General features: G+C 49.3%; 1 protein-coding gene across 2 annotated transcripts in view; it reads right to left on the minus strand.

Moving 5' to 3' along the window:
* Positions 1-3021: 3021 nt before the first annotated feature.
* Cables1 (Cdk5 and Abl enzyme substrate 1) overlaps positions 3022-24343 on the minus strand; it is a 100811-nt gene continuing 79489 nt past the window's right edge. For both annotated transcript variants that reach the window (XM_038329523.1, XM_038329522.1), the window contains 6 exons: positions 21233-21329; positions 19866-20022; positions 18510-18613; positions 8686-8792; positions 7119-7326; positions 3022-4219 (listed from right to left, as the gene is read on the minus strand). In XM_038329523.1, coding sequence (XP_038185451.1) covers positions 4079-4219; positions 7119-7326; positions 8686-8792; positions 18510-18613; positions 19866-20022; positions 21233-21329 — 814 coding nt within the window. In that variant the 3' untranslated portion in view covers positions 3022-4078. The remainder of the gene's footprint in view (positions 4220-7118; positions 7327-8685; positions 8793-18509; positions 18614-19865; positions 20023-21232; positions 21330-24343) is intronic.

The following is a 24343-nucleotide window of genomic DNA, read 5'->3' on the forward strand; positions in this document are numbered from 1 at the left end:
GCATTAGTAAGCCAAAGGCCAGCTCTCAACTCTCTGCATGGGAACAGAGAAAGAGAAGCCACAGGCAACTCTGCTGGTGGGTGCCACCAAAGGGCTTCTGGAGGACAGCTGTTCAGGTAGTTGGGTAGGACCGGGGATAACCAGCTTCCTTGTCTGTCACCAAGGAGGAAGTCTCATCCACAGGGTGCTCTGATTCTCATGAGCGACTCTGCCACTAACAGGCAAGCCATACCCCTGTCTGTCTGTCTGTCTGTCTGTCCACGGTGTTACTGACATACCTTCTAATCACCAGTAACGGCTCAGTGTTCTGTTGAACCACCCACCGCATGCAACATTTAACTCAGTTCATCTTTTGCAGCTCTTAACAGCTCTGCTTTCTATTACCTGCACTTCTTCAGAAGCCGGCACTTCTGGAAGCCGCCTTTTGTTCGAGCCAGTGTTTGTCTGAATTATGAGAATCCTTATCTGAACTGGTGTTTTCTTTCTCCTCCTGTCCCCAGGAACCCTCACCTGGTAGCATTGTCTTTATCAGTCCCAGGGTAATGACTGCCGGCTACCCTGCCCATGGGTGTGCCCTGCAAGCCCCCTGCTTGAGAAGACTTCTTTCTTCACTAGGGGCACAACACCTGAGCTCACCTCTCTTCCTGTTTGATTCTTTTTTTTAAAAAAAAATTATTTATTTATTATGTATACAATATTCTGTGTGTATGCCTGTAGGCCAGAAGAGGGCACCAGACCCCATTACAGATGGTTGTGAGCCACCATGTGGTTGCTGGGAATTGAACTCAGGACCTTTGGAAGAGCAGGCAATGCTCTTAACCTCTAAGCCATCTCTCCGGCCCTTCCTGTTTGATTCTTGCAAAGGGGCAGCAGGCAGCCTGGCTTCTCCTGAGTTACCGGAGGCCACCAGGTCTGGAGGGCAAAAGCCTTGGCAGTTGAACACTGAACAGGAAATGTCAGAGAGCGACAGATAAGGAATTGGAGCTGTTTGATTTGCTTTTGCAGGGATGATGGGAACAGGAAGGAGTAACAAGGAGGGGAAGGAACCTCAGTCCAGTTCTGCTCCCTAGTCACTAAGATGGGACATGTGACAAGGAGTGATTTGTGTGAAGTGACCACTCCAAGTGGAGCCTGCTGGCTGATGATAATAGACAAACTGGCTGGGGAATTTCTGACCAGAAAGAAAAGGCTGAGGAAACAAACTCTGTTTGCATTTGATACAGCAGAGGGGAAGTGGCTGGCGGGGGCTTCCGGGACAGGTCCAGGGAGGCATGGGAACTGACCCAGTTCTCATGGGTACCACTTTAGGGTTTGATTCTCATCTGTGCCCCCACATCCAGGGCTGACTGGAGCAGAGGTGCCCGTGCCTTGCAGACCAGACTGGGGTCAGCCCTGTTGTCTCAAGGAGCAAGTAACTGAGCAGAGTTTTCTTAGAGACTGCCCTAGGAAAGCTTCAGGTCAGTCCTCAGAGGATTCCCCCTGTGATAAAGGCAAAGGGCAAAGCCACAGAAGCTTCTAGAACTGGCCGTCCTGTCTTTTTCACAGCGCAGGCTAAGGTTTCCTGAGTCTGAGTGGTGTGTGTTCCCGGCTCTCCTCATCTTCTGTGGCCCCTGTAAAGCTGGAGTCGTGACCATCAGCTCGGAGTGAAGGCACTCCCTCTGTCAAGTTAAAACAAGGCTCCCGCCTCCACACACACAGTGCTTAAACCAAAAGGGAAAAGACTAGTGACATCTTGAATCCATCTATAGTTGCTCAAACATGAATCATCCCAATTCCAAGAATATAAATCTGGTTTCAAGATACAGGGCAGGACTTGGTCCCCCAAATCCCAGCTTGGCACCTGGGAACTGTTTGGGCCATCTCTACCTCCAGGAGTCTTTCTTTCTCGGGGTAGTTCTTTCTCCGGCAGGTTCTAAATGAGGGGCTGGGAGTCCAAAAGCACACCTGGGTGCGTGGTGACAGACACCACCAGCAAAGGATGGCCATGGACATCCTGAAGGCCAGGAAGCAGAGAGTTTGGAGGCTTTGTGCTTCCCAGTTTGCTTTGTAAGCAGTGTGTTCCTTAAACATTAGTTGAACTTTTGAGCAACCAAAAAGACCATCACATCCCACCCAACTGATACTTGGACGAGGAACCTCGCTAGCAAAATATTTAGGACTGAATTCAGCTAAATTAAGCCTAAGAGGTTTCATGTTCTCATGGCAGCTGCAGCTTCTCCACCTTGTATGGGCCAGGAGTGCTCACGGCAGCTGCAGCTTCTCCACCTTGTATGGGCCAGGAATGCTAGTGTGCACCTGTCGTTCCAGCTCCTGGGAGGCTGAGACTGGATAACACAGTGAGACCATGTCTAATAACAAGTTTCCGTTTCATAGATAGGGTAGGGCATGCCTACATCACACTGGGGAGGCTGAGGCAGGAGTTCACGTCTGAGGCCAGCCTGGGCTACAGAGTGAGTGCTGCAAACACTTGCTTCCTCCACCCTTCTTTCTCCAGGGGTCTCAGCCTGCGACCTCACCAGGACTGACAAGTTCTGAGGTGGCATGGGTGCAAGGAAATTGGCTGTAGAGGTGTGTACTGGGTGGTGTGTGTGTGTGTGTGTGTGTGTGTGTGTGTGTGTGTGTGGGAACTTGACACAAGCTAGAGTCTTCAGAGGAAGGAGCCTCAGCTGAGGAAATGGCTCCATGACATCCAGCTGTAGGGCATTTTCTCATTTAGTGATCAATGGGGAGGGCCCAGCTCATTGTGTATGGTGCCCCCTGGGCTGGTTGACCTGTGTTTTACATGAAGGTGGGTTGAGCAAGACACATGGAACAAGTCAGTAAGCAGCTCCCCTCCATGGCCTCTGCATCAGCTCCTGCCTCTGGGATCCTGCCCTGTTTGAGCTCCTGCCCTGAGGTCTTCAGTGATGAACAGCAATGCTCAAGTGTAAGCCAAAGAAACCCTTTCCTCTCTAACTTGCTTTTTGGTCTTGATGTTTGGTCACAGCGACAGAAACCCTGAGTACAAAAAGTGGCTGAGACTTGATCTTCACACACACATTTATGTATATACAAAAGAACAAAATATTTTAATTCTTTTTTTCCAAGGCCATAGCTTTCTTCAGTGAAGAAACACCTGTATAACTACCAGGTGACAGCATGGTCAGTACTTCAGGACAGGCAGCCCCAGAATGAATCAGGACAAGTCACAATTTTGTAATAACAATCAACTTAACCACAGCTTGAAAGGTAGTTTGTCCCAGCTGCAAAAGCCACAAGACTTCAATCATGCGTCTTACCCCCAATACAGACTTTTAAAACATATACACACATATGTATTTAGCACAATAAACGCGCTCATTATGCACTCTAACATAGAGTACAGGAATACACGCTATGGAGTGCAGCCCTCATGTCTCCACAGGCAGGAGCTAGAGAGTTAAACAGAAGCCCGTGGTGTGGCAGCAGGAAGTTCCGAGCGCCACTCTACACGACTTACCCTACACCAGGAACTGCTGCCCCTCTGGTGGGTGGCAGGCACAGTCTCTAAACAGTGTTATTTCCTAAGAGCAGAGATGTCACCCTGGATCTGAGTCATTGTTACCTAGAAATCATTGTAAGTCAGCTCCATAGAAGGTGGGGATTGGCTTGGGAGTCAAGTGTCTCAGTGCCCCTAAGACACTTGCACACCTACACCCTTGTGCCCAGGGAAAGTGCACTTCCGATGGCAGATATAAAAATAGATTGGCACGCTCTTGACACAGGGAGAGGGAACTTTAAGCAGCTTCTCCCAACCTTGCACATTCGGCTCCCTCTGTCCTAGCACAGCATGTTCCCAGTCAGAACCAGTCTGCAGGAAAGGCCCTGAGCAGCTTCGGACTTCACATGCGCCTGGGACCCGGGAAGGCCTCATCCCCAGCACACGCTCCTCCTGGTGAGCCTGAGCGACATCTCCCTAGCTGGTTCCAGGTACGGCTTCTCCGTAAAAAATACAGCTGCCAGGAGACCAGCACGGTAGGCCCAGCTCTAGCCCTCCTCTCTGGTAGCAACGAGGCCGCTGCCCTCAGAGGACGGGTCCTTGGTCCTCCTGGGGCCTGTGCTAGGAGCTCTGGATCAGGCGTCTGTAGTGGGGCATGACTTCGTGCTCTGGAAGATGAAGCGCGAACTCCAAAGCCACCAACACCGGAAATTCAAAGGCAATCAGCTCTCTCCTGTTCAGCCGGAACTTCTCTTCCAGTTTCTGTAAAGTCAACAGAGCCATTTTAGTTTTGCATTTAACAACTCAGGCTTTTTTGTTTGTTTTTTTTTTTCCAAATGCAACGTTTCTACCATCAAGCTAGTGAGTATCATGGACGCATCTGCTCTCCACTGCTGTAACAGAACTTTGGGTTCTGGGGGATTTTAAAAGAAGAGAGGTCCTGGAGGTCGGGCAGACGCGTCTGGTAAAGGCATTGTGCCGTTCCATCTCGGGCAGGCTGTGTCCACGCCCTCCAGAAATCGGGACGCACATGCTGCTCTTGTAGTTACTCTAGCTTCAGGAGATATCAACTCCCAAAAGATGGCACAAGTCCTCCTTGGTGTCCCCTCCCAACACCACTGCAGTGGAAATCAAATTCCAGTGTGAGTTTCAGGGGTGAGGAAATCATGCCCAGACCATCGTCCATCTGTCCGTCTGTCCGTCCAGACAGCGAACCGTCCCCAAGGGCCAGCCGTCTGTCTGGGGATTCAGGACAACTCCATTCACTACTCTGTTGATGTTGCCTTTGTGCCCACTTTGCAGGTGGCTAATCTGCAGTCACGTGGCCAGGAAACTGCTGCACAGAGCCACCTAGCTGGGATTCTCATTGCACCTGCCATAACTGAGTCAGGCTTAGCGATCAGAGACCTTGGCTAGCAAGCATCACAGGCAGTCTCGGCATGGCATGAGATTTGGGATTTAGTCTTTTCCTCTCTCATGGGGACCCAAGTCCCTGTGAGGCTGTCGGCTGAGTGGCAATGATGCCTCACCTGTTCATTCGGCAAGACAGGCTTCCAGGATCAGAACCAGAAGAGACACGGGGATAGAAAGTTCCCTCTTTGGCTAGAGCACTTGGTCTCAGTTTAAGCTCAGCTTTTGGCTAATGAAGAATCTCACAGAGCAGTGGCTGATGGTACTGAGGTAAAACTGAGAGGAGACCTCACATCAGGGTGCTACTTTCAGATCAGAACTGTTGCTCTGTGTTGATACCATCAGCTTCTGCCATGTGGCAGAGTACTGAGCTCTGATAAATGCGCACCGTATGAATATGCTTAGAACTGTATGAGCGTTACTTCTAAAGATGCATTCGTTATATGCATAGTATGTTTACTTCCCACTTTATCTGGGGACTCCCAAGTCCTGAAAACAAAATACCACATCCTCTCGATATGTAATAAAATAGTATATCTATAGTAAAACTTGACTTATTGTGCCCGATTTATAAGTTCAACAGCAACTGAAACAGTAACTATAGTGTAGAAGTTCCACAAACGTGTTTTCTCTGTTGCTTATTCTGGGCTGAGCCATGCAGTGCCTGTGTGATGAGAGGAAGACATCGTGACCCAGGCTGTCATAGACATGCACACTATGATGCCGGGGCAGTCAGTCTAGCAAACACGGTGGCGACAAGACACATGGCGATTCGCGTCTGAGGTGGACAGGGAGAACTTTCACCACACTCTGAGCCTGGTGCACAACATAAAACATACAAATGGCATTTTAGTACTTTCCTATGCAGTATTTTGGGCTGTGGTTGCCTTGGGTAACTGAAACCAGGAAAGGCCAATAGATAAAATGGGAGAACTGTATAAGCCTATTGATGCTCAGCCTGGGTTTGCCACTCAATGGTCACTTCCATGTTCATGTATCTACTGCACACACTGGACCCTGTACCATTTCTGAAAATTAGTAAACCATGACCTAAATAATATTCTTTCTTAAAAAATATAGCAAGTACCTACCTTACTCTCTTCATCAGTAGAGACAGTGGGTACTCAGATACATAGGACATCGTACCAACTGTCTGCTCGGAGCTGTCAGCTTATCCTCATTGCTGTCCCTGCCTTCCCTGAGCACACTCCTCCTGCTGCCCCCAACAGTTAGTCATAGCCTGTGAGCCCGACATGACATCCTGGCAGATCTGCCCTGTGGCTAGGATCGCTTATCAGAGTGTGACTCCTGCCCATGAACCTGGTGAATCCAGCTGCTCTGAGATCTCAGCCTTGCAATGAGTCTGCCTTGAAGCCCTTTCTTTGGGACCATCCTGGAACCAGGTCTGCAGAGTTTGCAGAGAGCACAGCAGAGCCTCGGGACTTGAGCAGTAAGCTGGATGATCACTTTTTGTGGACGCAGAACTGCTAACATTTACAGGGCACTTAATTGTGCATGCCAGGCTTTGAGCACTTCTGACACCCACTCCTCAAATGCTCCAGTCAGCAGTGGACACTCCTGTGAGGACACTTTTAAAACGCAAGCGTTCCAGATCCTTCCTTCACACTGATGAGGCTGCTGTTCACCTGCAGGCAGTCCAGCACAGACAGGCATTCTTCAACCTGGCCACTCCTAGGCCTACACACCCGCCTGGTGAGAACCCCTTCCTGGAAACAATAATGAAGACTCTTGCCCACAATTCTTCCCTTTCCTTCTGCCCCCACAGGGTTCTGATCATATGCACTGAAGGCGTGGCCTTCACAAATGAACGGTGCTAACCTTGGCCCCAGTGAAGAGCAGTTAGGAGATAAGGCCTCTGAAGATAATTAGGCTCAGAGGAGTTGGGTGGTCTTAATGAACTTGGTGACCTCAAAGGAGACCTGATTCAGAAAAAAAGGCACATCTGGCTTTCACAGCGGTATGATGTCAGTTTCTGTTGTTTAAACCAGCCGTTCCATGGCTATGCTACAGCAGCCCTCAGGAAGGTCCTTTCTCTTGGGAACTGTGAGTGATAGCATATTTTCTCAGTGGCTCTTGATCGGCTTTTCTTTGTTTATTTATACACTACAGTACACACACAACATATAATATACATTTGTGTATTAGGAATGGGAACCTTGGGCCTCACATGTGCTAGGCACCCCTGGACTGAGTGCACCCTCCACCCCCCATCAAGACCCAGCTCACTTACATCAATTAGATGCTTGACTTCATGCTTTTTGAGGTCACTTCCGACCTTGGCTGCCAGCAGCACACACGCTCCAGCACAGAGCTTCCGGTTCTGCTTGTTCAGCTTCCCCTTGAGGGCGAGCTTCTCAAAGTAGACAAAGGCCATGGCCACCGTGGGCTCCTCAAAGCCACAATCCTCCTGGGCAAGCTTCCGCATCTCTCTCTTCAGACTGGAGAAAGACAGGAAGCAAGGAGTCCTGAGAGAGCTCTGGGGACCCACAAGACGACTATGACACCATCTGGAAAGCATTTTCTCTATTTCCGTCCCGCAGGGGGATGTAGGCTGAGATTAATCCACACTGATGTGGGAGCAGACCGTGTAGCTAGGGCTCTGGCCCCTCTGTGGGTCTACTAACACAGACACAGCAGGGCCTAGATCACCACTTCCAAGGATTACGGGCAGGCAGGGTTCCAAATAGCAGGAGACAGATGCCACAGAACATTGTGTATATCTGAGTTCCCTGGAAAATGGGCGGGGTTCCTCAAAGTGAAGAAAGGGATCCATGCTTATTTTAGAGCTATAGCAAGTGCTTGGTCTAAGTTCTGCCAAGTACTGATTAGACTCTAAGTCAGGTAGAAGTGTTCGGCTAAAGGCAGAACCACTAGGGTCCTTGGGAAAGTGGCCTAGCAAATGCACAAAGCATGGGTCTTAATTCTTATTATTCTTTGGCTTAGAAAATGCCAGAATCAAATCTGTGTTAGGATACACTAGGGTAAACCCTGCACATGCTCCAGCATCTCAGAGGTGGTGAGCACACGCCTATGATGTTGGAGGCATGTGGATGCCACAAGATGAGTCGGCACCTCTCTAGCTTGACAGGGTAAGCAGCTGGCAGATGTGGATCACCGCAAACCCATCCAATCACCTGCATGGGAAATCTGGGCCTGTGTCTCTGTTTTGGCTATTTTGGTGGCTGTTCAAAGATAGGGCCTTGAAGTCATGTCTAGGTAGGTGGAGTTATCTCATGCCTTCAGGTGCCAATTCTGTGCACTTCTGTTTTGCCTGCATCTCAGAAAGCTGAGACCTGAATGCTGCCCACCACGGTTCGATTGTTTTTAGACATGACTCGTGTTTTCAGATTTCTGTCTCACTCTCCCAAGTGCTGGGATTACAGGACTGTATAACACACCTGGGTTGTGTCCTGAGGGAGCATGAGCCCAAGTCTCTGTGCATGGAAGCCCAGCACTCTGCCAACTGAGACCCATCCCCAGCTCCATCCTCTCACTTCTTATAACCTGTTTCTCTGAGCTGGCAAGCTACAGGCAGACAGCATGAAACAGTTTTTTCTCACTGAATGACTCCCCAAGAGCTATGCCAACTAGCAGGTCAGGAGTTTGGCCTGATGCCTGATGCCCTGGGTTCTCCCATGACATCCAGACACGAGTCAGTCAGTAGCAGAAGAGTGCCTACTGAACGTGACTGTATTTCTTTTCCTGAGGAACAAGGAGAACTATAATACAATGTGAGCTTGAAGCGGGCCTGGAGGGGGCCTGGCTGGAAAGTCCAGGGTGATACATAGCTCCCATACCTCCTGATTTTGCTGAGTGTTAACTTAATATGAGGAAACTTTTCCTTAAAGGTTTCATTCATGTCCTTCTTGAGATCTGAGGGCTTCACGTAGTCAATCACCGTGGTCTGTAATAGAGGAGGCAAGAAACGTCACTGTAATCACGGGTCAGATGTATGAACACTGTACAAGTTAGGTCCGAAGCAGCCAGTAGACAGACCACAGGCACGTGTCTCAACCTGCTGTCCATAGGGGTTAGGATTCAAAGGCTCCACCGTCAGCCTCTCCCTGGCTTGACTTTGGGAGACTCATTTACCTCACATCTCACGTCCCACCTCCCCTGGTTATCTTGGGAACCACGAGAGGTGCTCTGTACAAGTCCCGGCACATTACAGATGATCAACACATTTCAGCCACTGTTTAAATATTTTTGTTTTTGTAAAATGCGACAAAACATGCATAAAATTCACCATTTAAGGCATCATATAGTGTCATTCAGGACTTTCACCTTGTTATGCAACCGTTACCACAACTGTATCCGGTATTCCATCCAACCATCTCCCTGTTCACTTTCTTGAGCCCCAGCAAGCATTTTCGTTTCTTTGCTTGTTTCTGAGACAGGGCTTTAGTAGTCAAGACTGGCCTTGAACTCTGCATTCTTCCTGCTGGGATTTCATATGTGAGTGCTATGTCCAGATATTTTTTTTTTCTTTTAAACACTGCCTGACCCATTATCTGTAGCCTCTTATTGGTTAATTCTCACATCTTCCTTTAACCCATATTTAGTAATCCGTGTAGCACCACGAGTTGTGGCTTACCAGGAGAGATCTTAACCTGCGTCCATCTCAGAGAGGAGAATCATGGTGACTGCCTGAAGCGTCTCCCCTCTCTTTCCCAGAATTCTGTTCTGTCTACTCCACCTACCTAATTTTCTGTCTCTTAAAGGGCCAAGGCAGTTTTCTTTATTAATTAACCAATGAAAGTAACATAGATAGATAACTCTCCTCCATCATTTCCCCTTTTTCTGTTTAAACAAAAAAGAAAGGCTTCAACTTTAACATAGCAAAATTACATATAACAAAACAGTTATCAAGCAAGTATTACAGTTACAATATTTAAATCTATTTTATCTTTTATCATAACTAAGGAAAGCTATAACTATCTATTTATTTTTCAACTCCATCAAAGACTCCAGAAGGATATAATATTACCTAAGTAAACAAGTCGTATGCAACTTTCAAACTCTAGAAATGACAGAGACAACTCGCTGCCTGGACAGTCACCCAAAGTTCCTCTGTACTGTTGGGGCATCCATAGCTCTGGCAAGTGCTATACCACTGAGCTACACCCTAGCTTGACAAGACTTAGAATAGGCACATGAACTGCATTTGGTGGCAACTAGAAGCCACATATGCCCAATGAAGTGATCTCAATGGCATTTTCCTTCCCTGGAACACAAATACTGTTAGCTATATTAACTTGATTCTGCTAATCCAGCTCACATTTGGGGAGACGAGAAATCAGGTAACACCAAGCAGACATCCAATTCAAATGGGCATTTGCATCTTCCAACAGGTCCGTCCAAACATTTGAGGAGGCCCAGATCCTTTCCTGCAGTTAGTACTACAGCTGGCTGGGTGTGGGAATCTGAAAGCTCACCTAACGCTTCTCTGAATGCACCCCATTTCAACTTGCATGTGACGAAACCGAGGCCCAGTGATGTGGGGAAGCTTGTCCCAACCTCGGCAAGCTGCAGGCAGGGCCAGCAGTGAAATCCTGGCCTTCTACTTTGGTCCTTCCAGCTCCCCTTACACACTGTCTTCCAGGCTGTTTTTCCCTAATCAGACGATGGACAGCTGACAGTAGCTGCCTTCTCATGGGGCTGTCACAAAGAGGTGTGACTACAGACAGGACCAGAGAAGTGATCACCTTAGCAAGTCAAAAGTCACCCATCTCTGGTCTAGGAGCCAAGATATGTCTACCACGACTTATTTTTTAGTTGTCTTCTATGCCTGAAGTCTAGAGACTTGCGTATCAGATTATCCTTGCCACGCAACAATCCTTTCCATTCTATTCTGTGACGCTACATCCCGAGACTCATCCAGCTAAGTTCCCTAGCACACAGGCTGTTTTCCCTACAACTAACTTTCCCTAAACTTTCCATTTCATTCTGGGAAGCTTTACTCCGTTACAAAGACCAAGAGCTAGCAGATATGTTTCCTGACTCTTGCAGCTGGGATGACAAATACATTTCTGACTGGAGAAGAGGTGGCACTCCTGTTATTTCTGCTACCGGGAGAGGCTGAGCAGCTCTAGTTCACTGGCTGTAGATGTCTCTCTTGTAGGTGAAGACCCCAGCAAGAGCAGCGCAGCCTGCAGCCGGCAGTACTGCTAGTGGGTTCCCAGCTGCAGTAGTTGGGAGTGGACAACAACCAGAGGACAACCTCAAGTAGCATCTTTAGGAATGCTGTGACAGGGCCCTTCGCTGACCCGGAGTTCACCAATTAGATAGGGAGCTTTGCGGAATCCTTTCTGTCGCTCCGTCTCCCCAAAGATGGAATTACAAGTGTGATGTCAGGCCCAGCCTTTTTCACATGGGTCCTGAGACCCAAGCTCAGGTCTTCAGGCTTACAAGGCAAGTACTTTCCCAACAGAACCATGTAGCCCCACCCGGAGTGGATGCTGAGTAGTCTGTAACAGACACATATGTGCAGTTGGGGTAAGGAGCTCGGGTGTCCTTCGCTGGTAGTGAGGTGAGTACAGGAGGGCAACTGAGTACTGATGAGAGACCCTCAGCCCAGTCCTTAGTCTTCAACTCCCTGGATGGCAAAGCTCTCAAGTTCACAGGGATGCCACTGGCAGGCACAAGTGGCATCTGTACCACTCTCAGCCTACGGTGTGCTTGTTTCTAGCTGGAGTCCCATGTCCTCTCGACTGTTCACAGCACATAAGGCTCAGCTCCAATCTGACATCTGATCTGCTCATTTATTTGGGTTCCACCTGTCCCCCTAGTATCACCATGTATCCCAGGCTTGCCTTCAACTCCCAATCCTCTTGCTTTAGCCTCGAGTGCTGCCCCGCCATGCTGTTGACGTCAAGTCTTTCCTGAGTTAGATAATTCATTTTGAGGCACGTGTAGGGTCCTCTGCAAACATCAGCTGTGGTCAAAGCCCAGTAATAGGCACTGTGAAGACGAGAAACCACTTACTTGATCTTCAGGGAGGCTGTCTCTCTTCAAGCTTCAGCCTCTGACTGCCAAGAAGTTGGTAGTCCTCCAGGAAGAGTGACAGAGGAAGCCCAAACAAAGGTGTTCCTCACACGAAGCATGAGATCGGCGCATGGCCAGGTGGAACCACTGGTCCAGGACCCTAGAGGGAGGTTGCTGTACTCTAGACAGCCCACGTCACTGAGGCAAGGGCCCAGTAACAGCCACTCTAGCCTGTCTGCCTCAGTCTATTTTGGGGTGTGTAGGGGGCAGTGAAATGCCTCTAGATAGGAGGGGAAGATTAGCAGTGGTAAGCTGTGCTCTGCGAGACTGGCTGAGAACAGGAAGTGGCCGCTTTGGTTTCCTGGCCTGCTGTAACAAGCTTCCACCGTCTGGGTAGCTTTGAAAACCGCAGGTTGGAGACCTAGTTGAAAGTCTACAATCTGGGCAGGTCAGCAGGCTGTACTCACGGAGCATCAGAATGTTCCTTGCTCTGACCAAGCTTCAGATCTCCAAGACTGGCAGATGCTTCACTACAACACCCCGTCCTTTCTTCCCTTCCTACGACACAATCATGTCAGACCAGGGCTCACATTCCTCTCCACTCACCTCACTTTACCTCGTTCACATCTACAGAGAACAATGCCCTTAGGTCAGGAAGTCACAGCATCTCTTAGAGGGATAGAGTCCTGGCCACAGTCGTGGGCTGGACCTCACGGTGCTGCTGTGTAACCTTGCTAGCCTCTGACCCCACCTGTTTCCCCCTGTCCCAGCGCCATCTTGGCCTCCCAAGAGTCAGCCTTAACCTCAGTCTGCGGGGTAGGGGAGCTTCACAGGCACCTCCTTTCCCTGCTTGCTGTGGCAGCTCTCCTGGTCTCACTGTTGCTGCTTCTCAGGGAGACTCAGCCAGAGCTCTGCTTCTGCACCCAGCTCTGCCACATGGTATCCAGGTAGCCTGGAGCACACGGTTGGAGTACTCAGCCCTCAGTTCCCTCCTCTGGCATCTCTACAAGATAGCTGCTTTGTGCTGATGGCCACAGGACATCTGATCGGGAGGGCTGTCCCTGTGTTCACCTGCCTGGAGTTAATTAGGCTGAGTGGGCAGCCCCCAGTATAGTGGTCTGACTCTGAACCTTGTAGACTGCAGAAGGACTACCCTCCACCCTAGCCACCACTGTCTTCTGAGCTATAGGTCTCCATGGAGAAAAGAGCAAGACAAGCCCTCTTGAGGGAGCTGTACACGGCTGACCCTCCCAGTCACCCCACAGACCACTGTTCTTGCAGTGCTGACATGAGCCAGAGAGGCGGTAGTGGGAGACTCAGCAGGCAGGCACGGGATTCCCAGTCCCTGCTAGCCACACTTTCTGGTGCGAGGAAGGACAAATGAAACACAGAGCTGATACTTTAGGCTTACTACAGGTCTAACACACCAGTGACAGAAACTTACAATGCTGGATTTTGCCAGGCGTGTTACTATCAATCAAAGCGCTAACCAAACAGGGTACAGCTCCTTCCTGGCCTGGAAGCACAGCACATTATCACCTAACTCCAGGCCACAAGGGGCCAATCAAAGGGAGGTCCCTGGATGCACTTGTGTGCAGCTTTCTGGCCTCAGGAAGGAGTGTGCACTCAGCTGTGTAAAGGAAAAGAGGAGGGTCAGCTGAGGGGAGGACCCCATCCCAACGACAGCTTTGCGATTCACAAAGGAGAGTGGGCCTCACCAGAGGCAGGAGCAGGGAGAAGTCGGGGGGAGGACCCAGAAAAAGATGAAAGGCCTACAGCTGACACTGGGTTACACTGCTTTCTATAGTTACTCCACCTTGACTCATGAAGGAGGGTAGTCCAAGAGGTGAACTTGGACTCCACTCAGCCACATCAGCTATGATAATGTGAAGAGAGACCCTGGAGTGCAGTGGCGGAGGGGAGGGGCCATATGCCTCAGTAATGATCCCGGAAGAAGGCAGAATGTTAGGAGCTAAGAGGTGGCTGAGGGTGGAGCGCTGGCCTCCTTCCGCGAGGGCTTGGAGTCTGAGCATCCTCACAAGCAGCTCCGAATAGAGGCAGGCATGTTGCCCACTCTGCTACTGTCTCTTGGGGCCAAAATTCACCCTTACCCTAGTGGGAACATTCCAAGGAAGTGCCTGCCTCAGTTTCCCCATCGTGCCTTAAAAGGAAGGAGCAGTAGCAGGCAGTGATCTGGGCAGCCCTTTCTAGTCCTACAAACATGGGTGCCCAGTTCTGCTTTGGCTGCACTTGTCCGAGAGCCATGAGCATCCTCAGTAGAGTGGAGCAGCGGAGAGTGGATGTTCTACTTGTTCAGGGTATTAGACGGGGCACTGGGGACGAAATCCATCTGACTGACACCGGTGGGCATTTAATCTGCTTTCTGGAGACAACAGTGAACGATAAGGAGAAGGATAACAATAGGGATAAGCTGGTGGCTAAGTCTATGTCTGGGATTCCCAACACTGGAGCCTTGAAGGAAGCAGAGTGTACCTCACACAGACACATCAGGGGGGGGGGGGTCCTGCTGTCAGTCAGCGTGTCCACTGTCAGACATTTGATGGGCAGCAAATGCTTCACGTCTTGGATATTCTGCAACCAGGTGGGCACCTAAGCCACCAGTATAATTCTTAATGAAAACAAGCAACAAGAATAATTCTATCTATGGAGGTGGGGGCAGAGTCCAGCCACCAAGCACCAAGCAGAGCAGGCCAAATGAATCTTTATACCGAGTCCTCCATTTCCCATTGCTTAGCATTTCATAGTGGATTGGAAATCAGAATCCTAAAATACATTTCTACAGCTTAAGGGTGATGCAAGCATGCTGTGGGCTTGCCAAAGGGCTAGGATGCTTCAGGTAAGTACATGGAATGAGAAGAGTATCACCACAGACCTATCTACCAGGTATTCTGTTGAGATGTGAGTATCTACAGACATCATCAAGAATGTCTGTCAGTTTTTTATGTCAGAGCAGAACAAGGAACAAGGGAACAGAAAAGAACTCACCAATCCATTCATTAGGATTAATTTTGTTGCCCTTAGCTCAGTTCTTTCTCATAGTCTCTCCTTAATTGCTTTTCACACCCACAAAGGAGAGAGGAAACCAGGTAATAACGAGACCACTGCCAGTACAGGCTGCCAGGCTCTAATGATAAAGAACCACTCTCCAGTGAAACTCAATTATGCAGCAGGCAGTGCAAGGCACAGGAAGCGTGGTCCTGACAGGACTCTCTCGCCCTCTGGCTGGACATTAGCTAATGCCCGACAAGAGCCTGCATGCAGCCAAGCAGCCTGACGTGCCTTCATGGTTTGTGGTCTCCTTTTATGACGTGCTTTCGTGCTCTGCGGTCACCTTCTAGAAGTTTGTAGGCTGAACCACAAGCACAGCTGCACTGTGGTTTCCATACCTGCCCTGGGAGGTTGCAAGTTCAACATCTAGTGCAAGGTCACCTTAGTGCCACTTCCACTCTGAAGTGAGGGACTTCTCCTGTAACCCCCCCCCCAACAGGCTGAGTGACAAGTGGCTCTTTGACATATCACTTGGAACAGTGGCAGTGGAAGCATCTATCCATCTACCGCCTGGATGGCTGATGCTGAATGACCACCCATAGGGACTTATCCAGGGAAAAAAGAAATCCATGCCCACAAAAATCACACACAGAAATATCGACGGCAGCAGTTTTTAGGATAGCCTTACACCAGAGACAGCTAGGTGGCCATCGGTGGGAGAATGGGTAAACTGTGTTTATCCAGCACTGCTCAGCAATTAAATATAACTCTCTGGGTGAGTTTCACTAACACCAAGTTGTGTGAACAATGGACCAAAGAGAATGTATGGCCTCGAATTCCATTTGCACAAACTTCCAGGATAGGTGAAAAACTAAATACAGTTCCAGAAGTTAGAAGAGTAATAGCCTTAGTGAAGATGGGGAATTAGAAAAACAGACTAGATCTATACTGGGACCAAAGGACGGTGACAGAATTCATGAGACTACACACTTAAAATGGCTTTAATGGGGCCTGAAATGCCATGGCACACAGTCCCAAGGCCTCAGGCTTGGGTTCTCCACTGGTTTAGACAGAACTGTGGTCTGAGAAGATGATGCTGAACAGCAGTATCCAGAGGTTGGTGGTCCCTTGCTCCCCTGAGCTGGCAGAAGCGGCAGCAGGAAGCGCTGGGGCCAGCAGACAGGAGAGCCCAGCCTCAGAGACCTGGCATCTACCTGATGGGATGGTTGTCGGGGTGAGGAAGCACTGGGGCCAGCAGACAGGAGAACCCAGCCTCAGAGACCTGGCATCTACCTGATGGGATGGCTGTCGGGGTGTTATTCTTCCTCATGGGCCTCAGGTTTCTACTGAGGGCCCTTCAGCAACTGCTCAAATAACTCCAACTCTCACCATCCCTCTTGGGAGTCATCAGCCCATTACAGATGCAGGCTTGCCACTCTATGGTCTCAACTCCACTCTGCACACACCCTTGCCTTCCACAGGGAACCACCTCTGACCCCCCTTGTCAACTCCTATCACTTCTCTAGGATGGCATCTTCCACACCCTCCTCACGAACACAGTCATTTGCTTCCTTGCTTGCTGCTGGGCTTTCCTTCTCATTGTAAGGCCCATGAGAGGGGACTACAGATGGTTAGTTCTCCAATAAACAAGAACGCAAATAGTAGGGTGGCAACTACATTTGCGGAACAAGCAAATTCTATACTTGCTCCCCAGCATACAAGTCAGGCAAACCTGTGAAAAGAAAGAATCTTGCACTCTAGTTCCTAGGAGATCAATCTAAATCCCCTGTAGGCTATAGGCTCCTCTGAATTGCAGAAGCTGGCCTGAAGCTGTTTGTCATACATTGTCAACAATTTAACTGATAACACAAAAGAATGGACTCCTGTCTTTTATCAAAAGTACCACTGTCTGGTGCCAGAATAGGTGGAGAAGCCTCATGGCGTGGACTAGGAAATGTAGCCAAAGAATGATGGCATTCTGTAAAACATAGACTCTTCCTGGAAGCCCAGTGTCAGCACATGAAAAACGACCCACTTGGGAACACAGGATGAGGAGGGCTGGACACATATTCTCACTTGGAAAGCCATCCAAGTGTCCAAGGGGTGCAAATTAGCTGTGTCATCTGTGTCTGCACAGATTGGGGCCAGAACTTCAAAGCTCACGATAAAATAGGGAGGTATATGGGATCTGGAACCTGCCATTCTTGTTGAAGGGAAGTCAGTGCTGCCACAAGACAACCTCTCCATAGGGGAGTCCCCTGCAGGACCCCACCATCAGACACAAGCAGTGCACCTTCATACTCTCTCAAACTTCTAGACATCTGTTCATCTGCATCTGCCCTTAGGTCTCACTGCTGACTGCACAGAGACAGGCCATTCAGAAACAGGCAGGCAAAATCATTGAGCTGAGCCCGACTCAGGAGCCAGCCTCTGGCTCCTCACTTCCTGCCAATAGCAAAGGGTCTCCCTGGGGTTCTGAGCAAGTTTCCTGCTCAAATTAGTTAATAAAGTGATTATCCATAGACAAAGTGGGCCACACTGAAAATGCATGTCCTCATGCAGACAGCCACTCCCCAGTGGCTCCTTTAGCACGAGGCACAGGATGTTGTCACTGAGGTGAATGAGTCTTGCTGTGTTCCCTGCATGAACAGGGCATGGAACAGAAGCAAACAAAAAACCCTGCGAACATTTAAACCCAACAATCTCCACCTATACACAACCATGTTAGGAGCTGAGGGGTAAGTAGTAAAAAGTAAGGACAGAGGTCACTTTAAATTAAATGACTTTGGAAGTGCATTCTACTCTGACTGCAAACACTGATAGTAACCGGCAAAGACCCAGTGCTCACCAGGGGTTCTAAACTCAAAACACAAATACAGGAGTTGCTTTGCTTCTTGGCATCTATAGATGCAAAAGACCTTGGTGAGACTCCTTGGGCTCAATGCTGAGGGTAGGGCTTCTAAGATAAGGAGTTAGAGTGAGCCAGGGGAGGAAGTGCCCATGGGATGCAGAAGGCATAGAGAGGCAGGGCATCTGGGCAGATGTTCCCTCTGCTGATGCTGTGATTGACAGGCCTGGTCAGGCCATTTCTCTGCACAGTAGACTCTTTCCTGCTCCCAGCAATTAGGACAGCTCTACCAGAGCCCGCCTCAGTAGGGAAGCAGCCAGAATGTGTCATCAAAATCACACAAGGGAAACCAGGAAGTCATAGAATACACACAGCAAGAGCAGTGTTGCTTGTAACACCCGTGTCCTACTCACCCGTGGTTTGGGGTATTGTGGAGACTTACAGTCACTGAGGTGATCCAAACACAGCTCAGCTTGAACTTGGTGCTCTCGTGGAAAGGTCAGACCCTTCCCTGGTGGAGTCTGGGGTATGTCTATTCTGGCATGCCCTTCTCAGAAGTGAAGACCTCTAAAGCTAGGTGGTAGCTTTCATGTCCACTGGACCCAACTTTCTCAGCCTCTCTCTAAGCGGCATTCCTAGGCTGGTTAACCAGAATCCTGCAACTCTGATTAGAGAACTCAATAGAATGTCCCAGGTGCAAAGTCCAGAGAGCTCCCGAGGCCTCTGCAGGATGCTGTGAGCACTAACAGACCCTCTAGCCCGTCAGCAGGCACCACTCACCATGTAGGAAGGGAAAGTCAGGACGCGCTTGTGCTTGCCGCAGGGCCACTGGGGGTCATCCAGGAGATTTGGGTCATAGTCCAAAAAGTCTCCCAGGTCACTTCCTGAACGGCACAAGCAAAAAGGTAATTAGGGACCCCAGACTCCAGCTGAGGCTGCTGGGAAAATGCTGAGGACAGTTACTGAAGACAGGTGGCTTCAGGGCCACTTGTCTCGGAGTCATACCAATGGCTTTGACGTCTAGGGACCGCCTCTGCTTGGCAATTAGGTATTATCCACACGCTTACAAAAAGACTGGCCAGTTCTTACCATTCTGATGTTTTGTAATGCTAGTAAATTACGTGGTCATTTCCCTGACCCAGAAGAACACAAAGCTTGACACAGCATGTGCCCTATGCTCTTGTAGGTCACAGCACATGGTCCTAGACCAGCCTCAGAGAGAATTGCTAAACTCATCTGTGACATTCGGGGCCATGACCTGGGTAAATGCTTCCAGACAGGCTGCTGTGTGTGAATCATGTCCCAGCTGTGATAGCTACTAGAAAACACAGACACAAATGACTTTTGCAGGTGATGGGGAATTGGGACAGGGGCAGACTGACCGAGGGAATTTCAGCTTCACTTGGGATTTCGTGTGTAAGTGTATGCATGAGTTTGTAAGTCTGTGTGCAGGTATTCAGTGTGTGTGTAGAGATCAGAGGTTGATATAATGTTTCTCTTAATTACTTTTCTACCATCTTTGAGGCAGGGTCTTTCATTGAACCTGGAGTTCACCAATACTGCCAGACTAGTGACCAGCAACACTCGTGGGTCTGCCTGTCTGTCTCCTTAGTGCTGGCCTTTTTTACATGGCTGCCACGGATTTGAACTCAGGCCCTCATGTTTCTGTGGCTGGTACTTTGCCAGCCATTTCTGAGACTCTCACCTGGAATTTCACTAAGAGTTTCCATCCTTGTAGCTGTGTATGGGCAAACACGGAACGTGCAGCTTATCCTTCAAAAGTCATCCCCATTCATAACTGTGAGCAACGGAAATGCGCACCCAGCCCTGCACTTCAGGACCCAGTTATGTGGAAAATGCAGAAGGCAGAACACACAACAGAATACAGAAGCATAAGGAGCTGGGAGGCTGGGAGAGAGCAATGGCTTTGGCTTCTCCCACATAGGTAGGCCCTGAGGGCTGGTAACAGAGCAGCTAATTAAGAGAAAGGTCTTCTGGGTATATGTTTGAGCCTATGTGACCTGAGCTCATACCTGGTGCCTCCCTGCCTCACCTCACCCGTGGACCTTGTCGCATTTGTACTGTAAACTGAGGCACCTCCTGCCACGAGTCACCAGACCCTCTGAGCTAACGTACCTGTGTCAAGGCTCCCCTGGGTGCTGTTGGCCCGGCCTATGGAGAGGCTGCGGTGGCTCAGGTTCCGGAACTGGGAGAAGGAGGAGGTGGAGTCGATGGTATTTCTCCGGGTTCCGAAGGCATTGGTGGGTAATAGGAACTGGGTATAGGACACTGTCTAAAAGGGAAGAACAAACACAGAGCGGTGGTTATGCCTGGGGTGGCCAGCTTGTCTTCTGCTCTGTTGCTACTCTAAGATCAGGTTTGCTTTTCAAAAAACATGCAATTCTGGAATCTAATGGGATTGGAAAAATGCAACTGGTGGCCGAGCCTGGTGGGCCCGTCTTTAATCCTAACACTCTCGAAGCAAAGGCAGACAGATCTCTGAGTTCCAAGGCAGCCTGGTCTACATAGAGAGACCCTGTCTCAAAAACAAAACAAAAGAAAGGAAGAAAAAGGCAGCTTGTTTGGTATTCATTTTTGCCAAATTGGTGCCACTTTCATACCCAAGCCTCACCTGAACAGATTCTGAACTGTGTAGTTTAACTGACCCTATCCGGTCTGTCTTTCCTGGTGGGTGGCTGAATGTTCACATGCCAGACAATAAGGCACCATGTCAGAATGTGCTGGAATGTTATGCCACGTACAAGGTATCTTATAATCCAGGAGAGGATTCAGGAATACACCAGGCCTCAGGAGTCTCCGATAAGGACTTCCGGCTCCTCTCATGCGTCCCTGAAGGTGCTGGCCGTGACCCCCTGCTCGACCCCAACCTTTCTCCTTCCTCAGTGAACACTCGCTCTTTAGGATGAAGACGAGCACATACCCCACATACAGCCTGGACTAGCGACTGACACAGAGGTGACAGCTGCCCTGAGGCAGGCACACTGGGAGCTTCCGCCCAGGGGTGCGGGCTTTTGGAGGTTGTATGGAGACGACCTATTACCCAGTACCAGAGGTCACTATATAACAGCTCCCTGTACTGTGGGTGAAAGAGGAATGTGCTTGTGTAGTGGGACATCAAACCGACCACGGTTTAGTGGCCACTGGGCTGGTCCAGGATCAGGAGAAGACCAAACTTCACTAGTGGTTGGACCACTGCTCACCAGTACCTCCAGTTCATAGATAGGCGAACCATCACCCCATCCTGGAATGTGGACGTGTGCTCATGTGTGAGTGAGTATTGCACAATCATCTATAAACAGTGTTAGCAGAGAAATGCACATACTTCGGAGCCTCCTGCCGGGCCTCTGCTGACTTACTGACTCGCGGTTTTTGTCTGCACACTAGCAGAATTGCAGTGATGTGGTGCAGCTTTGCAAGTAAGTCTTACATCCTAGCTCTCTGTGTTGCATCCTGGGCCTGGTGTCGGATACCGGAAACCTTACCTTCCCATCAGCACCCAGCTCCACACCATCAAGGCCAACGATCTCCTTCAGGCTCATGGCCCCTGCTGACTGCCTCCCTCCATCCAACTTCAGGTCCCTAGGAAGGACAAGCCAAGAGGAAATGCTTGTGTGTGTTTTCCAAAATGTGACACTTACTGCATGAAACAGCAGTCACCCTGTGAAACAACGGTTTTTCTGCCTTTCTCTGGGGGCTTCAGTGTGCTCCGGGGGTCACTCTCGCATACCGTCTTCAGTGTATGTGAAATCCAATGAACAGAACAGGTGAAGAGGAGGGGCTCGGAAGCCCTTGGCTACCAACATCCTCAGCATGGCCCGTGTTTTGAGGCACGCAGGCTTTCCTGGTAAACAGTGGGTCTCTTGGCTTCTTTTTGAAGTTACTAAGATGACCTTGCCTTGCCACTCTATCAGCTGCGACAAATCCAGCTGCTAGGTGCTGGCTAGCAACGACAGGGTCGGAGCCACGGTAGTTAGGCCAAGCTCCATAGCAGTGCGCGTCCCAGTAATAACAATGAGCCTTCCAACAGCATGGCCTCTCACCATTACGTGTTTGGGGATGATATTACCATTAACCCATTTTACAGAGCACGAAATTGAGGCTTGTCAAGGCCACCAAGACAGCATGTTGTGGGGAGTGAGTCTTTATAGAATGCTCGTCCTGACACTTAGCGCCACCCCGGAGATGCGAGATAGGGTCACTGTGAATACATTCAGGTAGAATTACTCACTGTGTCAAAGGATGAGCCCTTCCAGAGTCACCTAGTGTCGTTCTGACTACCTATGACAGTCGTCCAGGCATCCTGTGTTAGTCAGTACAGGACTGAGCAGGAGATCCAGGGCTTTCTGTGACACCCCAGGGCTCTAGACTGCAGTCATGTCTGGCCCTGCCTTCCAGCTTCTGTCAGATACAGTGCTTGCTGGTGAAGGCCTCTTTAGACTGGCAGAATGACTCACCATGGGACCCGGACGGAGACTTCTGAGAATCAGCAAGAGAAAGCCATATGGAAAGGCCAACGGTAACCCAGGAAGACAGAAAGGGCTGGGAAGTGATGAGCAAAAGAGAAGGGAAAGAATACCACTTCCAACACAGGAAAGCAAACACCTCCGGCTCAGCTGAGTCACTGCTTTGATCTGTGTACCTGCCAAGGATGGCCTGGGGCAGTCTTCAAAATCAACCAGCAGACCTAGGCTGGTTGTACCTAGGTGCACTACATTCTTAAAGCCATTTTCTTGAGGAGATGGTTCACCACGCTCAAAATGACATCACAGTCACATAGGAGAAAGGCAAGCAAATCTTAGAATTCTCAGTTTATAGAGTCTCCTCCCTTTCTATATGTCTGTCCTTTCCCCGTCTCTTCCTCCCTCCCTCCAATGAACATTATAAATACTTCTCAAGACCCACCCCATGTATGTAATTCCCAACATCAAGCTTGCCTTCCATGTTTGGGAGTATAGCATAGCAAGACTTAAAACAAGGAGCTGGGTGTTAGTAACACACATATTTAATCCCAGCACTTGAGAGGCAGAGACAGGTGGATCTCTGAGTTCGATGCCAGCCTGGTCTGCAGAGCTAGTGCCAGGAGAGGCTCCAAAGGTACAGAGAAACCCTGTCTCGAAAAACAAAACCAAACCAAACAAACCAAAAAAAATGTAACAAGGAAGCACAAGTCATCCAAATGAGGACTTCAAGAATGTTCTAGGCAAGGCAACTGCTTTCATGTGTATCGAAGTCCTTCTGTGATGTCCTCTCTGATAGAGACTACCCTCCTTGAGGGCTAGGGTGTCCAGGATTATGTGTATAGCTTTTCAGAGCTGCTCTGCTGACTTTGAACCTGCTGCTAGGAGGACAGAGCATGCTAGGGAAAGAGAAATCAGTGCCTACAGAGGCCACCGGGTCCCCTGGAACTAGTTAACCCCAGAGAAACATCACCTGACTGATCTGCCTGCACATGAGCTACCTATAGTGATTCTCAAAATCTATCACAAATATTGGGGGAGGGGCAGCATGCGTATCATTAAAACCATGAAGGCTGACTTTGTAGAAAGGTAGGTACCATCTTCTGGGGGTATGGAGGCAAGAAGAACCAGAGAAATAAATTTCAAAGCCACCTGTGTGCAGGGGCCTATGGGAGCGTTTTATGTCTCGTCCATTTGCACGTATCTCATAGGTAAAGAAGCTACGGCATTTGCCAGTGACGGTGTGGCTGTCTTGTGGTGCTCTGTGGCTCCCAGCAGGCTCCCTCTCAGCCGCCCGAGTCCTCAGGACAGCCTGACTCCAGTCAGTTATTAGAAGTGCACAACACAGTGGACAGGACGAGCCAGTCATGCCTCTTTCCACACAAGGCAAATAAAGCTATAACAAAACTTCTTCATACAGGATTCCTCCCAGGAGCAGACCCACAATCTCTGTGTAGAGAATCACAGATTCATGGGCCCAGCAAATTGTCCAAGTGTTCAGGGACACTTGGGTCCTCAGAGGTCAGGCTAGGCTCCACCCTAGGCTTCCCTGCGTGTGTCAATTCATGTGACCTGCTAGTGTCACCATTTCCCCCTATGTCATTTTACCTTCTAATAGAATATGCGCCGTGCCTTGGCCAGGGTCAAGCTGGGTGAGAGATGAACCTTCAACTCAGAAAGCTAATTTTTCTATAAATGGAGACTGTGCTTTTGTTTCCTGGCCCCCCGGACCTGAATATCATACAGATAATATATAATACAGTATATATTATAATACTGTTTGGCCAATGGCTCACGAATATTTTTAGTTAGCTCCTACATCTTAAATTAACCCATTCTATTAATCCATGTATCACCATGAGGTGGCTTATCGGTAATGTTCTGGCATCTTTCTCCTTCAGCAACTACATGGCATAGCCTCAACTTCACCTACTTTCTCTATCTCTGTTTAGATTTCCTGCCTGGCTTTGTTCTGCTAAGCTATTGGCCAAAATAGCTTTATTCACCAACCAATATAATCAAGACATATACAGACAGGCATCCCACATCATTTTTCAGTTGTATAAATTGTGTATGTATGTGTGTGTGTGAGCGCGCACACGCACGTGCGTGCATGTGTGAGAGAGAGAGAGAGAG

The sequence above is a fragment of the Arvicola amphibius genome, chromosome 5 (assembly GCF_903992535.2).
Source record: "Arvicola amphibius chromosome 5, mArvAmp1.2, whole genome shotgun sequence".
Lineage (NCBI taxonomy): Eukaryota > Metazoa > Chordata > Mammalia > Rodentia > Cricetidae > Arvicola > Arvicola amphibius.